This window comes from Pteropus alecto, unplaced genomic scaffold, assembly GCF_000325575.1.
Source record: "Pteropus alecto unplaced genomic scaffold, ASM32557v1 scaffold7, whole genome shotgun sequence".
Lineage (NCBI taxonomy): Eukaryota > Metazoa > Chordata > Mammalia > Chiroptera > Pteropodidae > Pteropus > Pteropus alecto.
The window spans coordinates 30,411,229-30,427,415 of record NW_006494614.1 but is presented as its reverse complement, the minus strand read 5'-3'; the positions used below and the strand labels follow the sequence as shown (position 1 = coordinate 30,427,415).

The following is a 16,187-nucleotide window of genomic DNA, read 5'->3' as shown; positions in this document are numbered from 1 at the left end:
ATAGAAAAATGCACGGTATAAAAAACACTATAGTTTCTGATACCATGCTAAGTATGCTATATAAATATACTTTATGCTCATCTTAATATGTCAAAATGGTATTTACTGTTTGGGTAAATTCAATAAATTTTTTAAAGGTAGTTATAATTTTTTTATTATCTGGGATCGAATTTAAACTACTAGGGATTTTTCTCAATATGTTTTATTTAAACAGATGATTTATTCCAAAAGTTTTATTTATACAAAGAAAAAGAGAAAATAACCATAGAACATATAGACTTTTTATATTCACTATACTACAACAATTCTAGCCTACAGTTATTAAGCTATAGAAGCACAAAAAGAATTAAATAACGTTTTCCCTTTTCCTTCTTAATAAACTCTACTATCGAGAGGGTTTTATAATTATATATGTATGGAATGTAAATAAAAATGAGGTAAAGTATCATGCAGTTAGTATAAAAATCACCAAGAAGGAGAAAGACAGTGGAGTTTTACTTAGCCATGATAGAGGAAGAGAGAAAGCAATTAGAGCCATATATTTCCTCTTTATTTTATTTTAGCTTTTTTCACAAAATCAGTAGGATCTATAATAGTTTTACACTGCTTGGGGATGGACATGATTATTTACCATCTCAAGAAAACTGACAAATCATAATTACTTTCCTTGATACTGTTTCCTTTTAGAAAAGTTATAAGTTAGCACAAGGAAACAGAGCTGAGAAAATGCTTAACTAAAATACAAAGAATGGAGCTGAAATTTCCCATATAAAATCTTTCCAAAAGTAGGGGGGAGAGAATATGTGACAGCTTAGCTTCTCAATATGAATATATTGCTGAAGCCAAAGGCACCATAATAAAATAGACAGCAGACTACAGAATGGAAAAAATAGGTTCTATACAACAGGTAGAAATGAAGTTGATGAATTCACCCCTAAATCCAAAAAAAGCACCATTTCCAATGAAACAGGGGGCACTAGGGATGTAGATGACAAAAGAAGCAATCTGCTTTGCAAAAGTGGGCTGAAGTCAACTAAGAGTCACGGAGATAAAACAGTTCCTGTGAGTTCTGCCAGGACTCTAGACTTTAAAACCTTCCCCCTTTGTAAATAAAATAGAGACACAGAAGAGGGGTAAAAAATGTCCACCAAATATCTATTGCCAATAGGCATAAACTTAAATATTAAATAAATTTCCATAGTTCTTTCAAATAAAGCAATAAATAGTTGCCAAATTTGAAATCTAAATTCCAGAAGAAGAATGAATTTGCATCAAAGTTGGCAGGCTAGTTGTCAAGCTGTCCGTAACTATATAAAATTCTTTAGCTAAAATGCCATCTTATCAATTAAGTGCTTATGTTCAATTACCAGTTCAATTAACAAATGCAGTGCACAGTAATCTATAAATAAATTTAAAGAGAAAATATTTCCTTTGTCCAATTTCTTGGTACACACACACCCACCTCACTATGGGTTTTGGTCCTTTCTATATAGTTCTCTAAAAAGGAGCCCGAACCCTTGGGTTACTTTTCTATCATGTTAGCGCTCACTGCACTATAACAGCTAAGTTAGTTGAGTTATGGGGGCCGACACCTACCCCCTTATCCTCATCCTCCACATCCTCATGCTGTTCATATTCGCATGCTTCTGTTGCACTCACCAATCGTAAGGTCTTCAAAAAATCTCGCTCCCTTGGCTAATGAATATAACAGACAGAAGATAGGACAGCAAAGACACAAGACAGCAGAAATGAAAAGAAGAGCATGAACAGAACATAATGGAGGGGAACAGGTAACCAAGAAGGGGAAGTAATGTTCACAAAAAAAGGAAATGACACCTGTGGAGGGGGTTAGACCATTTTTCAGAAAGCAATGTTTATTTCCTTGGTATTTGTGTTTTTTAATACGCGGTTACAGTATGCATCCAACTTCTGCTAAGCAAAAAACAAACAAACAAACAAACAAAAAGTAAAAACCTAAAGGTGAAAAAGAAGCAAGAACGAAAATAGTATTTTAATTATAGAACTAATTACGTAGGCAAAATGCTTCAATCTCCCACATTCACATAACTGGAAGTCTGAAAATGCTCAGGAATCTAACCAGAACTTCTTTTTCCCCCCCAGGCAAAATGTGCAGCTCAAATGTGAATGTTGAAAAATCTAAACAATCTGTGCTGAAAACATACTAGTCATAAGCAGAGAGGATTACATGTTCTTCAAAATAAATTAAGAAATTTAAAACTTACCAAGGTGTCTCCTGAAAGAACCTCTAAAAGAGAGATCAAGTTGTGTCCATCCCGTAAGTCTTCATAAAGATCATTCACATGTTTTCGAACCTGCATAGAGAAAAGCAATTTAACTTTTGGTTCTAAAACCCGGGATTATCTTTAATACTCAAACAAGAAAGGGGGCAAACATTCCTTATATAGCATTCATTCATATAGCGATTTTGAAAATCTTTATTCTCTCACTACTTAAAAACTAAATTTAAATATAAAAAGCCCTAAAAATGTAAATTTCAGATTAATAACTTATAAAGTAGAATTATTACATTTTTAACACACTATGTAAATATAAGCCTGACAACTACATGGAGTTATAATTTTTAAAATACAGGCAATGCCCTAATCTTCTTCATGATTCCTGATACGGCAACCAGAGTCACCTTAGCAAGAGGGGTGACTTTTTTACCTCCAGTTGGTCTTCCCACTCTCTGGGCCACAAAATCGAGGATGCCAGAAGCACACACTCCACACTTTAAAAATCCACAGATGTAAGCTGAGTAAAGGGTGCATGAGACTCTACATACTAAATTTTTTTTAATCTCTGTGAATCTATAATTATTTCAAAATAAAATTCACATATATGAGGTTATAATACTTCTCTGTTCAAACCTCTGCACAACATAAATCTTCTTGTAGTGGAGGGTTTTCAAAACCACGTTATCACTAGCACTAAGTTAACCCACAACCTATCATGGCTTCTTCCTCCATTCCATGGGCCTGATTTAAGCTTGCGATTTTAGAGCCGAAACAACCAAAGATTTCCCAAAACCTCTGTTCAGTCTGCCAAGTAGGGATATCTCCTGTAAATGCCTGGCCTACTGTACCCACACTACACCCACCCACTTCCTGCCAGAGTCACATTTTACTCCTTATTTCACTTCCTATGTCTTTCTCACTCCAGGACAGTTAAAGATGGGGTGTGAATCTGAACACTTATTTCATAGGAAGGCAATTTTACAACTTGCTTTGCCAGACTGAACTAAAACTCCTACATCAGGGAAACTTTCTAAAACCAGGTGCCATTTTTCTCCATGTTTATGCAACAATAAAGAAACATTAAATTAGGCATGTTTATAAAAGGAAAATAATATTATGTCATCAAAGTGAACCTGGAAAAAGAGAAAACACGTTATGTTAAAAGGGAAAAAGTTAGAACTGCATTTTAGTCTTGCTTCTGCCACGGGTCCCATAAACTGGCACCAGCTTCCTATTCTCTTTAGGTCTCATTTTCTCATCTGCAAAACAAAAAACTGAAAACAGAAGGCCTCTGTTCAAACTAGAGAACACAGATTCTATGATCTGAAAATAAAGTTATCTTTTAAAAAATTAATGTGTCGACTTAAAAGAAAATATGTAAAGTGGAAAGCTGCTCTCAAGCTTTGTGGCCTAATTTCTTAAAAACTTTAGAAAATGCAGAAATAGACTAATTTAACTTCTATAATGCTCAGAAAAAAACCTTGAGGCACTGGTTGTCATATAATACTGCCTATTTTTCCTCTCAGTGATTATTATCAGGGTCCACAAAAAATCTGTATATGAAAAGGCCACCTAAATATATTATCGCCTTTATCATTCTAGGAAAAACAAATGTCACCATTAACAACAATCATAAACAAAAATACACACATGATAAGTTAATACTTATAAGTATAAACTAATAATTATAAGTTAATATCCTGTGCTAAGAGCTTTATAAATCTTGGCTCATTCTCCTCACCACAAAAGAATGAGATAAAAGAGAATGTTAACTAAAAATTACAAATCAACATTTTTGAGAAAGATGGTTGAACTGAGGAAAAAAACAGGGTTCTGGAGAAATATCTGATCAAGTGATCAATTTAGGGGGAGAAAAAAGAAGGAATTAAATAGTTAAGCTAACATAGAAGAGCTTTTTATGTTGTCCTTAGTCTGAGTCATGGACATCTGGCCTGGTAACTTTCCTTCACAAATGACTATTCTAACTGCCAATACTCGTAATCTTCCATTTTCAATTTTTAATGAAACAGTCTTTCTTCTCATTTTGGGTGTTTTCCCCCTGTGGAACAAAAACTGTCTGAATAAATAGTGCTAGAAGAAATGATGAGCAAAGTAAAAGCACTTTGAGATACTCTGGGGAGTTCAATTATATAACGTGAATTACATAATAAGGTGAAGCATCATTTTCCATATTTCAGACAATTCTCCCAGAATTTTGCAGTGCTTTTTAAAATGTGTGTACTGCATTGTATCTGCAGTTTACCCCTAGAGGGCACTAATCTTTTGCTTAAAAAGAGTAGCCAAAAGAAGGAAAATAAAGTTAAATAGAAATCAATGGTAGGGACGTGGCGGGGAGAGAAAGTCTAAACAAGATGCTGGCGATGATGACCTAGGTAATACATATTTCAAATTTATTTCTGAGAGAGAATTGAGTAGATTATGTCAGGTCCGTAGCATCTAACTGGCTTATGTGATGAAAAATACTACTATAAAATTGTATTATGTTAACATAATTGTTTGGTTTTATGTGGGCTAAATCAAATTTCCCTTTAAAGATCATTGTCTACCTACTTATTTAATGTTTAAAACTGCCTTTTTCAAAAATTTGACTTTGTAGTGACTGACGTTATTAATCTAGACAAATTCCACAAAATTTTACTTTCCACATTTAAACACATTGCTATCATGTAGCTGCAGTTCAATTCAGGTCATTAAATATTTATTGAGCATCCACTAAATGCCAGAGAATCATTTAACCTCTAAGGGAATAAAGATGAACAATAAGAGAGTGCTACCCCTTGAGGCCTGCAGTCTGAGGTGGCAGAAATTTAAAGAGGAAATTTCAGTATAAAGTGAATATACTGAGAACATGCTCAGGAAACTGAGGTGCTTTAACCAAATCTGGAGTCTAAGTCCTCCCAGCTAAGATATGGGAATTTTCCAGGTGAAGGGAAAAGCAAGGACAAAGAAAAAAGACAAGGATACATTCAACTGAATGGTGAGTTCCAAAAAGGGAAAGCAGTCTGTGAAATCAGTGAAATAGGAGGTGGGAGGTGAAGCAGGAAAGGTGAGCCAGAAGACAAGGCGGCTTTACATACCACTTTAAAAGCTTAGGCTTTTTTCCTAAGCAGAGAACCACTGAAGGCTTTTAAGCAGAATGAGGACACAGCATCTCTGGCCAATATAAAAGCTTCTTTGTAAACTATTATCTTGAGCAAACCCACATAACAATAAAGACACTAACGGCCCAATCTGTATGCAATGATGGAGCCAAGATTCCTCAAGAAAAAGCAAACTAGAGAAAACTCAATCAGTGAACCTTGTATAAAATGCACACTCCCAGCATAGCAGCAAGGAGCAAAATATCAGAAAAGAGTCACAGCCCTCTCTTAAAGAAGTCCTACATCTATAAGATACAGTGTTCTGGAAAACAACTGACTATCTTTAGAAAGGAACATAAATAATAAAAGAAGGCCTGGCCCAAATGAGATCACCTCACTCACAGTCTTGGAGAAATTGGGTAAAGAACGGGGACAGTCAGCTTCAGTGAAAACTATGAATTAAAATGATTTTTAATGCAATTTTTTTTTTACTTCAAACAAATATATTTATTAAAATATAAGCTACCAAATTCTCCTGCAAATGCTCCTTAGAAGCCCTACTTCAAAAAATAAATAAAAAAATCTATTGATATATTACCGTGTCAATTATTGATAAATAAATGGATGCTTTTAAAATATACATCAGTGGTTTAAAACAATGTATTCTCTTAGGTAGTTGCCTTATCCAAACAATTTTGTTTATTACGAACTTATTTCAGGACTATTTCTTTAAGAGTTGTGAAAGAAGAAAACTACAGTTTAGATTCTACCTAAATTACTATAAAGTCTATACTGGTGCAGGTGAGTATAATGGGGAAACATACTTAACGGGATGTAAAAAAAGGTGGTCATGCTTTTTCTTAGGCAATACATTATGTCATCACTAAGACCATATATAATTAATCTCCTTTACTGCTTTTTAAACTATAAAGATATGTATCATACATCTTAAGGTATTAATGAATAAAATAACAAAGAGTTTGAAACAAATCACTGTTAGCCCCAGGCAGTACAAATAATTTGTCTACTTCATATGGACCCAGTTAGTTCTTTTGCAAAGAAGATAGGCCTTTTAAATTTTCAGGCTGACAATCTACAATCAATTAAAAAAAAAAAGTCTTTTCTAGTTTTTACCACAATGTGGAACTGTAGGTAGTTAAATAAAATAAAAGCACTTATATTAATAAAACTTTATTTTTTATTTGGGGGGCATTTTAGTCACTGTTTTATTTAGGTATTTTTTATATTCTCTTGTCACCATTGTCATAGGAACCTTTTCAAAAGGTTATTTCAATTAAAAAAATTTTTTTAAACATGTTACTCTTTTCTGTAATAATTTGTCTGCAGTTTGGAGTGACTGGTTCTGCTTTGGTTTGAGTCTGAGTTTTCTACCTTTTCTTCCAGCTCTTTCCTTTTTTCAACAAGAAGACAGACAAAAATCTATTTTTGCATGTTTTTTTCCCTCAGCCTGCAGATCTTTTATCTCTTACAGAGCTGCATAGATCATGGTGCTGAGTTATTATAAATATGTAACTGAAAGAGAAAAATAAATTCAGAAATTAATTACTGTGCATATTAATTTTCTTCATCTGCCCACTGATTTTTTGAAGTTAATTTCTGTTAAAGATGTGTTCTAAACAACCTCCATGCTACAATGTCAACCAAATGACCACTAGTTTATGAAAACATCAGCATTATCCATTCCATGTAGTCTCTAAAAATTAGGGAGTGAGAAAGATTTTAGGTGAGACTAAAGGAAGTTTCTGTCCAGTATTCTATCACTGAGGGTAAAACCCAGTGATAACTGTCAGGAAGATACAGGTCTCACCCTTTAAAAGTTCTTCAAACACCCTCCTAGCTCATTACTTATATAAATCTTTAAACTATCCATCACTTCAGAAGATCGCGGTGCTACTCCATCAAGAGCAGTTTTCAATAATAGCATAATGAAAAGAGAAGGAACCAATAACTAGCATTTTTATGCTCACCTCTTTCCCGTTCCTCTCAACTTCACACTATTTGGGCAATAGAAAAAGCTGGGAAAACTGGGATTATAATCACTTAACACATCCAAGGAATAATTAATAATCTAATCAATGAAACTAAATTTTGTATTTTGACATAGATGTAAATATGTGACCATAGCAATATAACAAGATAAATGACAACTAAATATAATATATGAATTCATTTGTACCAAGCCCTGAAAAATACAACTAAACATAAAATAAGTCTGTTTGACACAGATAATCTATACCTACAGCAAAGTCCTGTCCTTATCATCAATATTTTAAACAGATTCCACTGTATTTTCAAATTGTAGTTTTTTAAAAAAATGTTTTAAAACAGAATTATGCATTTTATTTTTCAATAAAAATCATATAAAATTAAAGAAGGTTTAATTGATGTTAACTTATAGTCATGACAAAAATTCACAACTAGGTAAAAAATATATATATTATTTCCTCAATAAATCCCCACGAGTGGCTTTCTAGTTAGGTCATACCCATACCAACATCATAAGTCAGGTTCAGATTAATTATTACAAACTGAAGATGCATCCAGATAAGTACATTCAATTCCTAGTAACCTATCAGTCACTTGCCCCTTAATGCCAGGTCACTTTATCAGACTAATTTTCTTCTTAACACCTACCTATTACCAATTTCAAAGAAACCTTATAATCATGGTTAGCAATAAGATGGAACAACTTGGGGTGGAGGGCCATTGACGAGGCACTGCAGTGTAAGAGCATGGTAGGATTCCACAGTAAGAGCGAATAACACTGAGGATGTAGTAGAAGGACAATGAGCAGTGGGGCAAGAAGAGTCCAGAAAAGGGAAATAGGGATGTGATAACAATTTCAGCTACTTTGCAATTCTGATTAAAGTGCTGGTTATGGTAACTGCTTACTGAATACCTCTGAGCTGAATCATCTTTGGGTTGTCATTGCCTGACCTGTTACACGGTGATTCAACAATTAAGTGGATACTTGCCCCAAATAAAAATTATCCTCTCTCCCTCTGGCATCATTTAAAGTACCTTTTACAACACAGCTGTTTATAGAAAAAAAGAAATAGCTACATTCTCAATGCATACAAAAAATAAAAGAACCAACTGAGCCCTCTAAAAGTAACTTCATTTTCTTCAGGGACGATGGCTAGCACAGCTCTGCTAGTCCTCAATGGAACAGTGAGCCGCTAGCTACAGTGGTTATAATGAGTCAGGCTCTAGGCTGAGGAGGAAGCAAGGTTCTCATAGAGAGGGGAGAGTGCTAAGTAAGCAATAAAAACCACCGGTGGATAAGTTTTCAGACGAGGTGGAGCTGGCCAATACAGATATCTTCTGGTCACACCATCATGGGCACTTCCTGGTATCACTTTCAAAACATTACTTGCCAGAGAAAGACACTACCAAGGGTGGGGATGACACAAGTAGTTGCTTCATCTCTTTTTAAGACCTAAGGATTGGAGAAAATCTATGGAGTCTCTTAATTGCATATTTTATAGTTTGAAGGCCTTTACAATATCCTAATATTTTATATGCAAGCTAATTCACTCTTCTTTAAACATAAGCCCATTTCTTCAAGTCCTCACAAACAAACAACTGAGAACAACTGGTTGTATCCTCTTCATTAAACCTTTGAAATAACCCAGGATTATGATCAAGACAACTGTCCCAGGGAAATGAACACTGGAACTATTTTTAAAAACACCCCCAGATGATGATATTCTACTGCCTCTGCTAGAATTCATGCTAGAGCTTAACACCTCTTCCCTGCTATTTTTTAACATTTTCTGTTGCCTTAAATTCAGATGAAACTCCAAGTCCCCAGTACCATGATTTATATTTTCCAAAATAAACCACCTGGAAAACTGATACGTTTGGATAAAATTATAAATAAAGGCTTATTCCATTTAATAACTTAATAAAAAAAATGTTGACATGTTAAAATAAATCTCTGCAGGAAGATTAAAGTTTTCAAAGACGCTATCAATCTTTTCAAAGTGATAACTTCTAAATGACATTACAATTTTATCAAATTTCCAGATTCCAATCATCTCAACAGAGATTTGTGGATGACAAATGCTCAACAGCTAGTCCTCCCAGTTATAAATGATCAGTCACAGAGGAGATGTCACATTTATATCTCAACCTAAAGCCTAAAATCTAAGCAGAAGTTATTTTGTCTCCATCCCTGTTCTGAGCATCCTCCCTCCCTTCTAAATTGACATTTCACCAAAAGTAGGTGTGAGGATAACAACTAGCAAATCAAAGGCCACATTTCCAAAAGTGAACCACAGAATACAGCTGTGTGTATACGTAAGATACGTAGGTCCCAGTACCTTAACAGTATAGTTCACTTCCAATCCCAAAGCCCAAGAATTTCAAAAGAATGTCGCTGAACAGATGAGGACACATTCTCATACCACCACTGTCATATTCTCTGCTTGCATTCACAGTATTCCTTCTACCTGAAATGCTGTTCTGTTTCAACTCTTCCTCTGGCTATGGAAATTTTACCTTTCCTTTAAGTTCAAGCTCAAATGTCACCCAGGCTGTGAAGGCTTCGCTCTTCTGCACTCCCATATTCCCTGGTTTAAACCAGGACACCAATCATCATTTTCCTTACAGAATAGTTTTATGTCTGAGGGGAAGCAGAGTTTGCCACCCCCAAATATGCCTGTTCTTACATATTATTTTTAAACTAGATAATTTTAAGAAATGAAAAACTCAGGAAAAACCTGTGATCTTCTCCTAACTGTCTAAAAGAATTTAGATAGAGGACCTGCTCCAGGAAGGCAGCTGTTATCGTAGACAACTATAGTTATATGAATGAACTAAGTGTGACAGACAGGGAAGAACCTAGCAAGGCCCTTTGATCTAAGTCCTCTCTGTGTCCCATTGTTAAAGATGGTTCGGCAGACATTTATTTACCAAACCTGAGCTTTTCCAACTCCATGTGAATTGCCTTTTTGCCCTTTGAAGTCTCAAACCACAACTCTCTCTGCTCCTTCTCCTTAGCTCAACATGGCATATAAGCCTTAAATGCCCATTGGTCCTCCAGTCTCACATGTACATACATAATAAATTTGGTCACTTTCTCCTATGAACCTGTCTCATGTTAATTTGATTATTAATCCAGTCAGAAGAACTTAAAAACATGGGAAGAAATTATTTTTCCGCCCCTACATATCCATAATGTAAATAATAAGCCCCTTAAAAGGACAAGGCCCTGTCTTAAGTTTTCTTTGTAAATGCCTCATGCTTTGCAAAGTACCTTTCACACAGTAGATATTCAAAGAAGGTTTGTTCAAAAAAGATTAGCATCTGCACTTTGTCTGTAACCTTAGCCAGGCCCTCAGCTGTGGGCCCTTGAGTGCGTGCCCAGTAAAATGTGTAGCATGTATCTTCATTTTTGAGGATGAACCTCAAAAATGTTATGCTAAGTGGAAGAAGTCAGGCACAAAAGAACACATATTATTTAACTCTATTTGTATGAAATATCCAGAAAAAAGAAGAACTCAGGAAATATATTCATGAATTCCATGGAGCCACTTCCTAGCAAGGAGTTTGTCTTTGCCCCCAAGGGCCCATCATGGCATCTATGAGAGTGAGTAGCTGACATAATGTGCCTATCACAGAGGTGGAGTTTAAAAAATGCTACTGAATGACTATAACACGTACAGGTTATATGTCCATTTCCACATGCCAAACTCTCTAAATGTTTCCCCTTATCCATCTAAACTAACTTGATAAATGACTGACAGGAAGGTGGTCAGATAAACGAAACTTCAAGACTTAATAAGGAACCTAAAAACTAAATATCTTCAAATAAAAATAGGCATATATATTAATGAAACAGAATACAGAAATAGACCCACGCATTTATGGACAACTGGTTTTTGAAAAAAGGGCAAAGGCAGTTTGGTAGAGAAAAGGTAGTCCCTTCAACAAATGGACTCCCTTGAAAACTGAATAGTCATATAAAGATTCATATGAATCTTTTCCTCAAAATGGATCAGATGCCTAATATGAGAGCTTAAAGTATACAACTGTTAGATATATGCAACTGTGACCTTGGGTTAGGCAAATATTTCTTACATATGACACCAAAAGCATAAGTGATAAAAGAAAACCCAATAAAAAAGGGCATATAACCCAATTTTTAAAAACGCAGAGATATAAGACATTTCACTAAAGAAGATACACAAATGGCCAATAAGCACATAAAAAGAGGCTTAAAAACACTACTCATTTGATAAAAACAAAGCAAAATCACAATGAGATATCATTTCATAGCCACTAGGATGGCTAAATTAAAAAGACAGACAATAACAAGTATCAGCAAGGATTTAAAGAAATTGCGACCCTCACACACTGCAGTGGAAATATAATATGCTGTAACCATTTTGAAAAGCAGTTTGATAGTTTCCTAAAATATTAAACTGGATATACCATATGACTCTGCAATTCTATTCCTAGATTAATATCCAAAAAAATGAAAGCATATGTGCATACAAAGACTTGTGTGTTTATTAGCAGCATGATTCATAATAGCAAAAATGTGAAAACAACCCAAATGCCAATCAACTATTAACTAGATAAACAAAATGTGATATATCCATAGAATATAATATACTTGACAATAAAAAAGAATGAAGATACATGCTACACATGGATGAACCTCAAAAATGCTATGCTAAGTGGAAGAAGTCAGGCACAAAAGAACACATATTATTTAACTCTATTTGTATGAAATATCCAGAAAAGCCAAATCTAATGAGTAGAAAGTGTATCAGTGTTTGCCTAGGGCTGGGGGGAGTGGGAGAGGCAGTAATTTGGCACAAGAGTTCTTTTGGGAGTGACAAACATATTCTAAAATTAGACTGTGATGACAGTTGCACAATTCTGTAAATTTACTAAAAATTGTTCAGTTATCCACTTAAAACAAGAGAATTTTACAGTGTTAAAATCACATCTCAATAAAGCTATTCTTAAAAATATTTTAATCACACTCCCTTTGAGCTATTGAGTGGCAGCAATGTTTGCACATGGGAAGTGTTTATACTCACCACAATTCAACAAGAATTAATAATAGTGCCAGAATATAGGACAGGATGTTAAACTATTCTAATGTGGGTAAATACACGCAACTGAAATACATTTTAAAGGATGTGTGACTTGTATTTAATAATCAATAAATAACAAAATAAACAAGATAATCAAGATAATCAATAGATAATAAAATAATATAGATAATCAATAAATAATAAACAATAAAAAATGAACAAAAGGACTGATCATAATACTAATACAGCTAGAAAATCTGTTAATGCCAACCACTATAAAACCTTTAATCTAGACCAAAATGGAGGTATATTAAGAGGGCGAAAAACAAATGGAATAGTCATATTGACAGGGTTACCAAGTGATCTGGTTAGGAAACAGATATAATATGAGTGACTGAAGAAATATTTCCTCAGCCTTACATCTAAATTACTTACTGAACTCTTTCTTGAAGCTGCATTTGCAATGGGTATCTCTTTCATGACCACATCTTGACTCAAAGAGGATTATCACAGAAATAAAACTTTGCCTAAGTAATAAAGCAATATACTGCACTGGCCTTTTCGAATATTTTGTTAAATAAATCAAAGAGGGAAGCTCATTCAGAAAAGTAGCTATGGTATAAAATTATGTTCCTAGAACTACAGATGGTCTTACACACAGAAAAGGAAAGCCAACTTCATAAATGGATTCAGGGAAACACAAAAGACCATTGCCCACCAGTAAAGTGAATATATGTTAAACTTTACCCTAAATACATACAAAACCTCCCCCTGAGACAAAGGTAGGCAAACTTCTACTGTAAAGAGCCAGATAGTAAACGTTTTTGGCATTGGGGGTCATATGGTGGGACAATTGATAAGTGAAAGGTACTGGCTAGGTTCAATAAAATTTTCTTTTGGATAATGAATTTTGAATTTCGAATAATTTTCATGTGTCTCAAAATATTACTCTTCTTTTGATTTCTTTTTAATTCTTTAAAAATGTAAAAACTAATCTTAGCTCATGAGCTTAAGTACGGAAAGACAGGCTGTGGCAAGATTTGGCCCTCAAGCTATAGACAGGTTGCAGACCCCTCATCCCAACACTCAAGAGTTCTTGGTCAAAACACAGATACCCTTAGGAATTGCAACAGTTGAGTCATATCAGTTCTTCTCTCCAAAAAAGGAGATGAATTACCCAACTGCTTTTCCTAGCTATAGCAAATTAAGAGTAGAAAAGACTAAGTTTTTACAAAATGACATTATCTTATTTTTCCTGATAATAAAAGTAATACATGTTCTCTGTAGGAAAAGTGGAAAATAGTTCAAATGAAAGGAAATATCTTACAATGCAGGAAAAAGAAAACCACTGAAAAGATAAGTTAATAGGTAAATAGCACAAAACATGCAAACGTAGGGAGGTGAAAGGTAGGTGGATTTTAGAAACAGAGTTGAGATCATAGTATTGATAACTACTGTCCATGCTCTTGTTGTATAGCTCTGATTACCTGATAGACTTTCCTCAACTCATTTTCTACTTTCAACTCAATAATTTTAAAAACTTCAAATTTCAAAACTGAAAGAAAACATGCTAGAAAAACAAGTGCATGATATAAAAATCCTATCACATGGAAATGAAGGAAGGGGAAGTATTTGAATGACAAGAAAAGTTTAAAGAAAGGGACAAAATGGTTTCTTCAGAGCTGCTATTTTTGTCATATCATTCTGGAGGGCTGTCCCAAGATAAGTGGGTGGGAGTTATAATAAGCAAATTCTAGATCATTAAAAAAAAATAGCTCAGTTACAATTTAAGTAGACCAAAATTATTAAGTTGTCTATAAATCAGAAAATCAGTGATCCATAAAAAAGGCTGTGAGAACACAGTACTGCAATGACAACCAAATTAACTAGATCCTGTCCAAATCTATAATTCGAATTAACACAAAATAAATTAAATTTGCTTAAAAGCAGTCCCATTAAGACTTTCCAGCAGGATTTTTCAAAAAAGACTTTAGTAGATACTCTTTGATAAAGGAATGCATGACCAAGTGATTTTGTGGAACACTGGATTAAACAGAGTTCTCAATCTTTGACATGCTAATGTGTACCGTAAATCTCTTGAACTAGAGAATGCTGCTTTCCAAACTTTTTTGGCAATTGAAACCTTTTTTTTTCCAGGGCTTCTCACAATACTGGTGTTCCTGGGAATCTGATTTGAAAAATGCTGCTCTTCCCACCAAAAAAAAAAAAGAAAGAAAGAAAAGAAAGAGAGAAAAGAAAAAGAAAAAAAAGGAAGAAAAGGTTTTATTTGATCTTGTCAACTATAAATTAATTTTAAAATTCAGCAAGAAGTTATTAATCATAAATTAAAATTACCAGAAAAAAACTTCAGAATTTAACAACCCAGAAGAAACACTAAAATGGCTTTTTATTATATGCAATGCGCAATAGAATCAAGATGTCTGCAAATACGGTTTCTTAAATTTTTTAAGTTTATGTAAAATAAAAGCCAGATGTTTAAAACATTTAGGAACAATAACAAATTGTGGAGATAAAAGAAGGATAACATTAAAACCCATTAACTCGGACAATAAATCCACAGGAAAATTTTTTACTTTTACAACTTGTCAGGATATCTACGCTATAAACCTTACATAAACCTAAGAAATGGAATTTTTACAGTTCTTCAAAAAATTCAGTAAGTAGTACTGGGGTTTTAATTTTTTTTTTTTTTTGAGATCTTAAAATATCTGGTTTTTTTGTTTTTATTTTTTAAAAAAATATTGGAAGGATGTTCTTGTAGAAAACATGTCAGATTCTCTCCTCAGGTAGGAGGTTGAAATGCTATGTCATGGTTGTGGCTCTACTGGGCATGTGCTCAGTGAATTATTTTATCCAAGCTAAATTCACCCGGTGATACAATAGCTCACAAATAATCCAAACAGCTGGCTGCCAAATGTTCACAGAATCTCACCTCAAACTGTCATACCCATGGGAGGAAAAATTATGGTGTTAGTGGGGGTCTAGGCCAGGTTACGAAAAACATGTTCCTTAGTTAGAGTTCACTATTTAACTGGCATCCATTACTGTAATATTGTTATAAAACCATTCTAGCTATGCATTATGGGCAGTCTCTTCATTATATAGGCAATATTATGACTCGAATATTATGACTCATAAAAATGCAAATATTGGGACCACAACTGCCACCGTTATGGAAAATAAAAGGACAATCCTGAAGCTTTTGGATGACCTTAAAGATGTATAGATAGAAGGAGGGCATTATTCTTCCCATTGTTTTACAGATGAGAAAACAAAGGCCTAGAAAGGTTCAAAGTCACATCTCTAGAAAACAGTCGTGGGGAAATGTGAGTCCAGGCAGCTCAGTCCATAGCCTATGTTCTTCGACACCATGCTATACCTAACCTGCATTGGGTTCCAAAGTACCGTGAGGGAAGATGCTCCATAAAGTAGAAACAGCTTAGAAAATCTAGCCACTGGTACAGACTCCAGGCATGATTAGCTTACTTCCTTGCTGGCCTTCCTATCCACAAACTGACTTCTTAAGTCTGTCCAAAATTCCACCAGATTTATTTTCCAACAGGATGGCTAGAGTGCTCTATCATTTGCAGCAGACTACAGAGAATCAAGCTTCCCATCAAGCTTTCCTCCTGACCCTACTTGAGACCAGCTACCTTGAGAGTCCAAAATAGAATATGAACGTTCTGGAAAAGAACGTGTCTTAAGAGGACACGCACATACCCTGTCCTGGGGCA

At 34.4% G+C, this 16,187-nt stretch overlaps 1 protein-coding gene across 1 annotated transcript in view; it reads right to left on the bottom strand.

Annotated features, from left to right (window-relative positions):
• LOC102889885 (dystonin) overlaps positions 1-16,187 on the bottom strand; it is a 401,789-nt gene that overhangs the window by 206,421 nt on the left and 179,181 nt on the right. Inside the window, exon 6 of the mRNA XM_025042814.1 lies at positions 2,244-2,333. Within this exon, the coding sequence (XP_024898582.1) occupies positions 2,244-2,333 (90 nt within the window). The remainder of the gene's footprint in view (positions 1-2,243; positions 2,334-16,187) is intronic.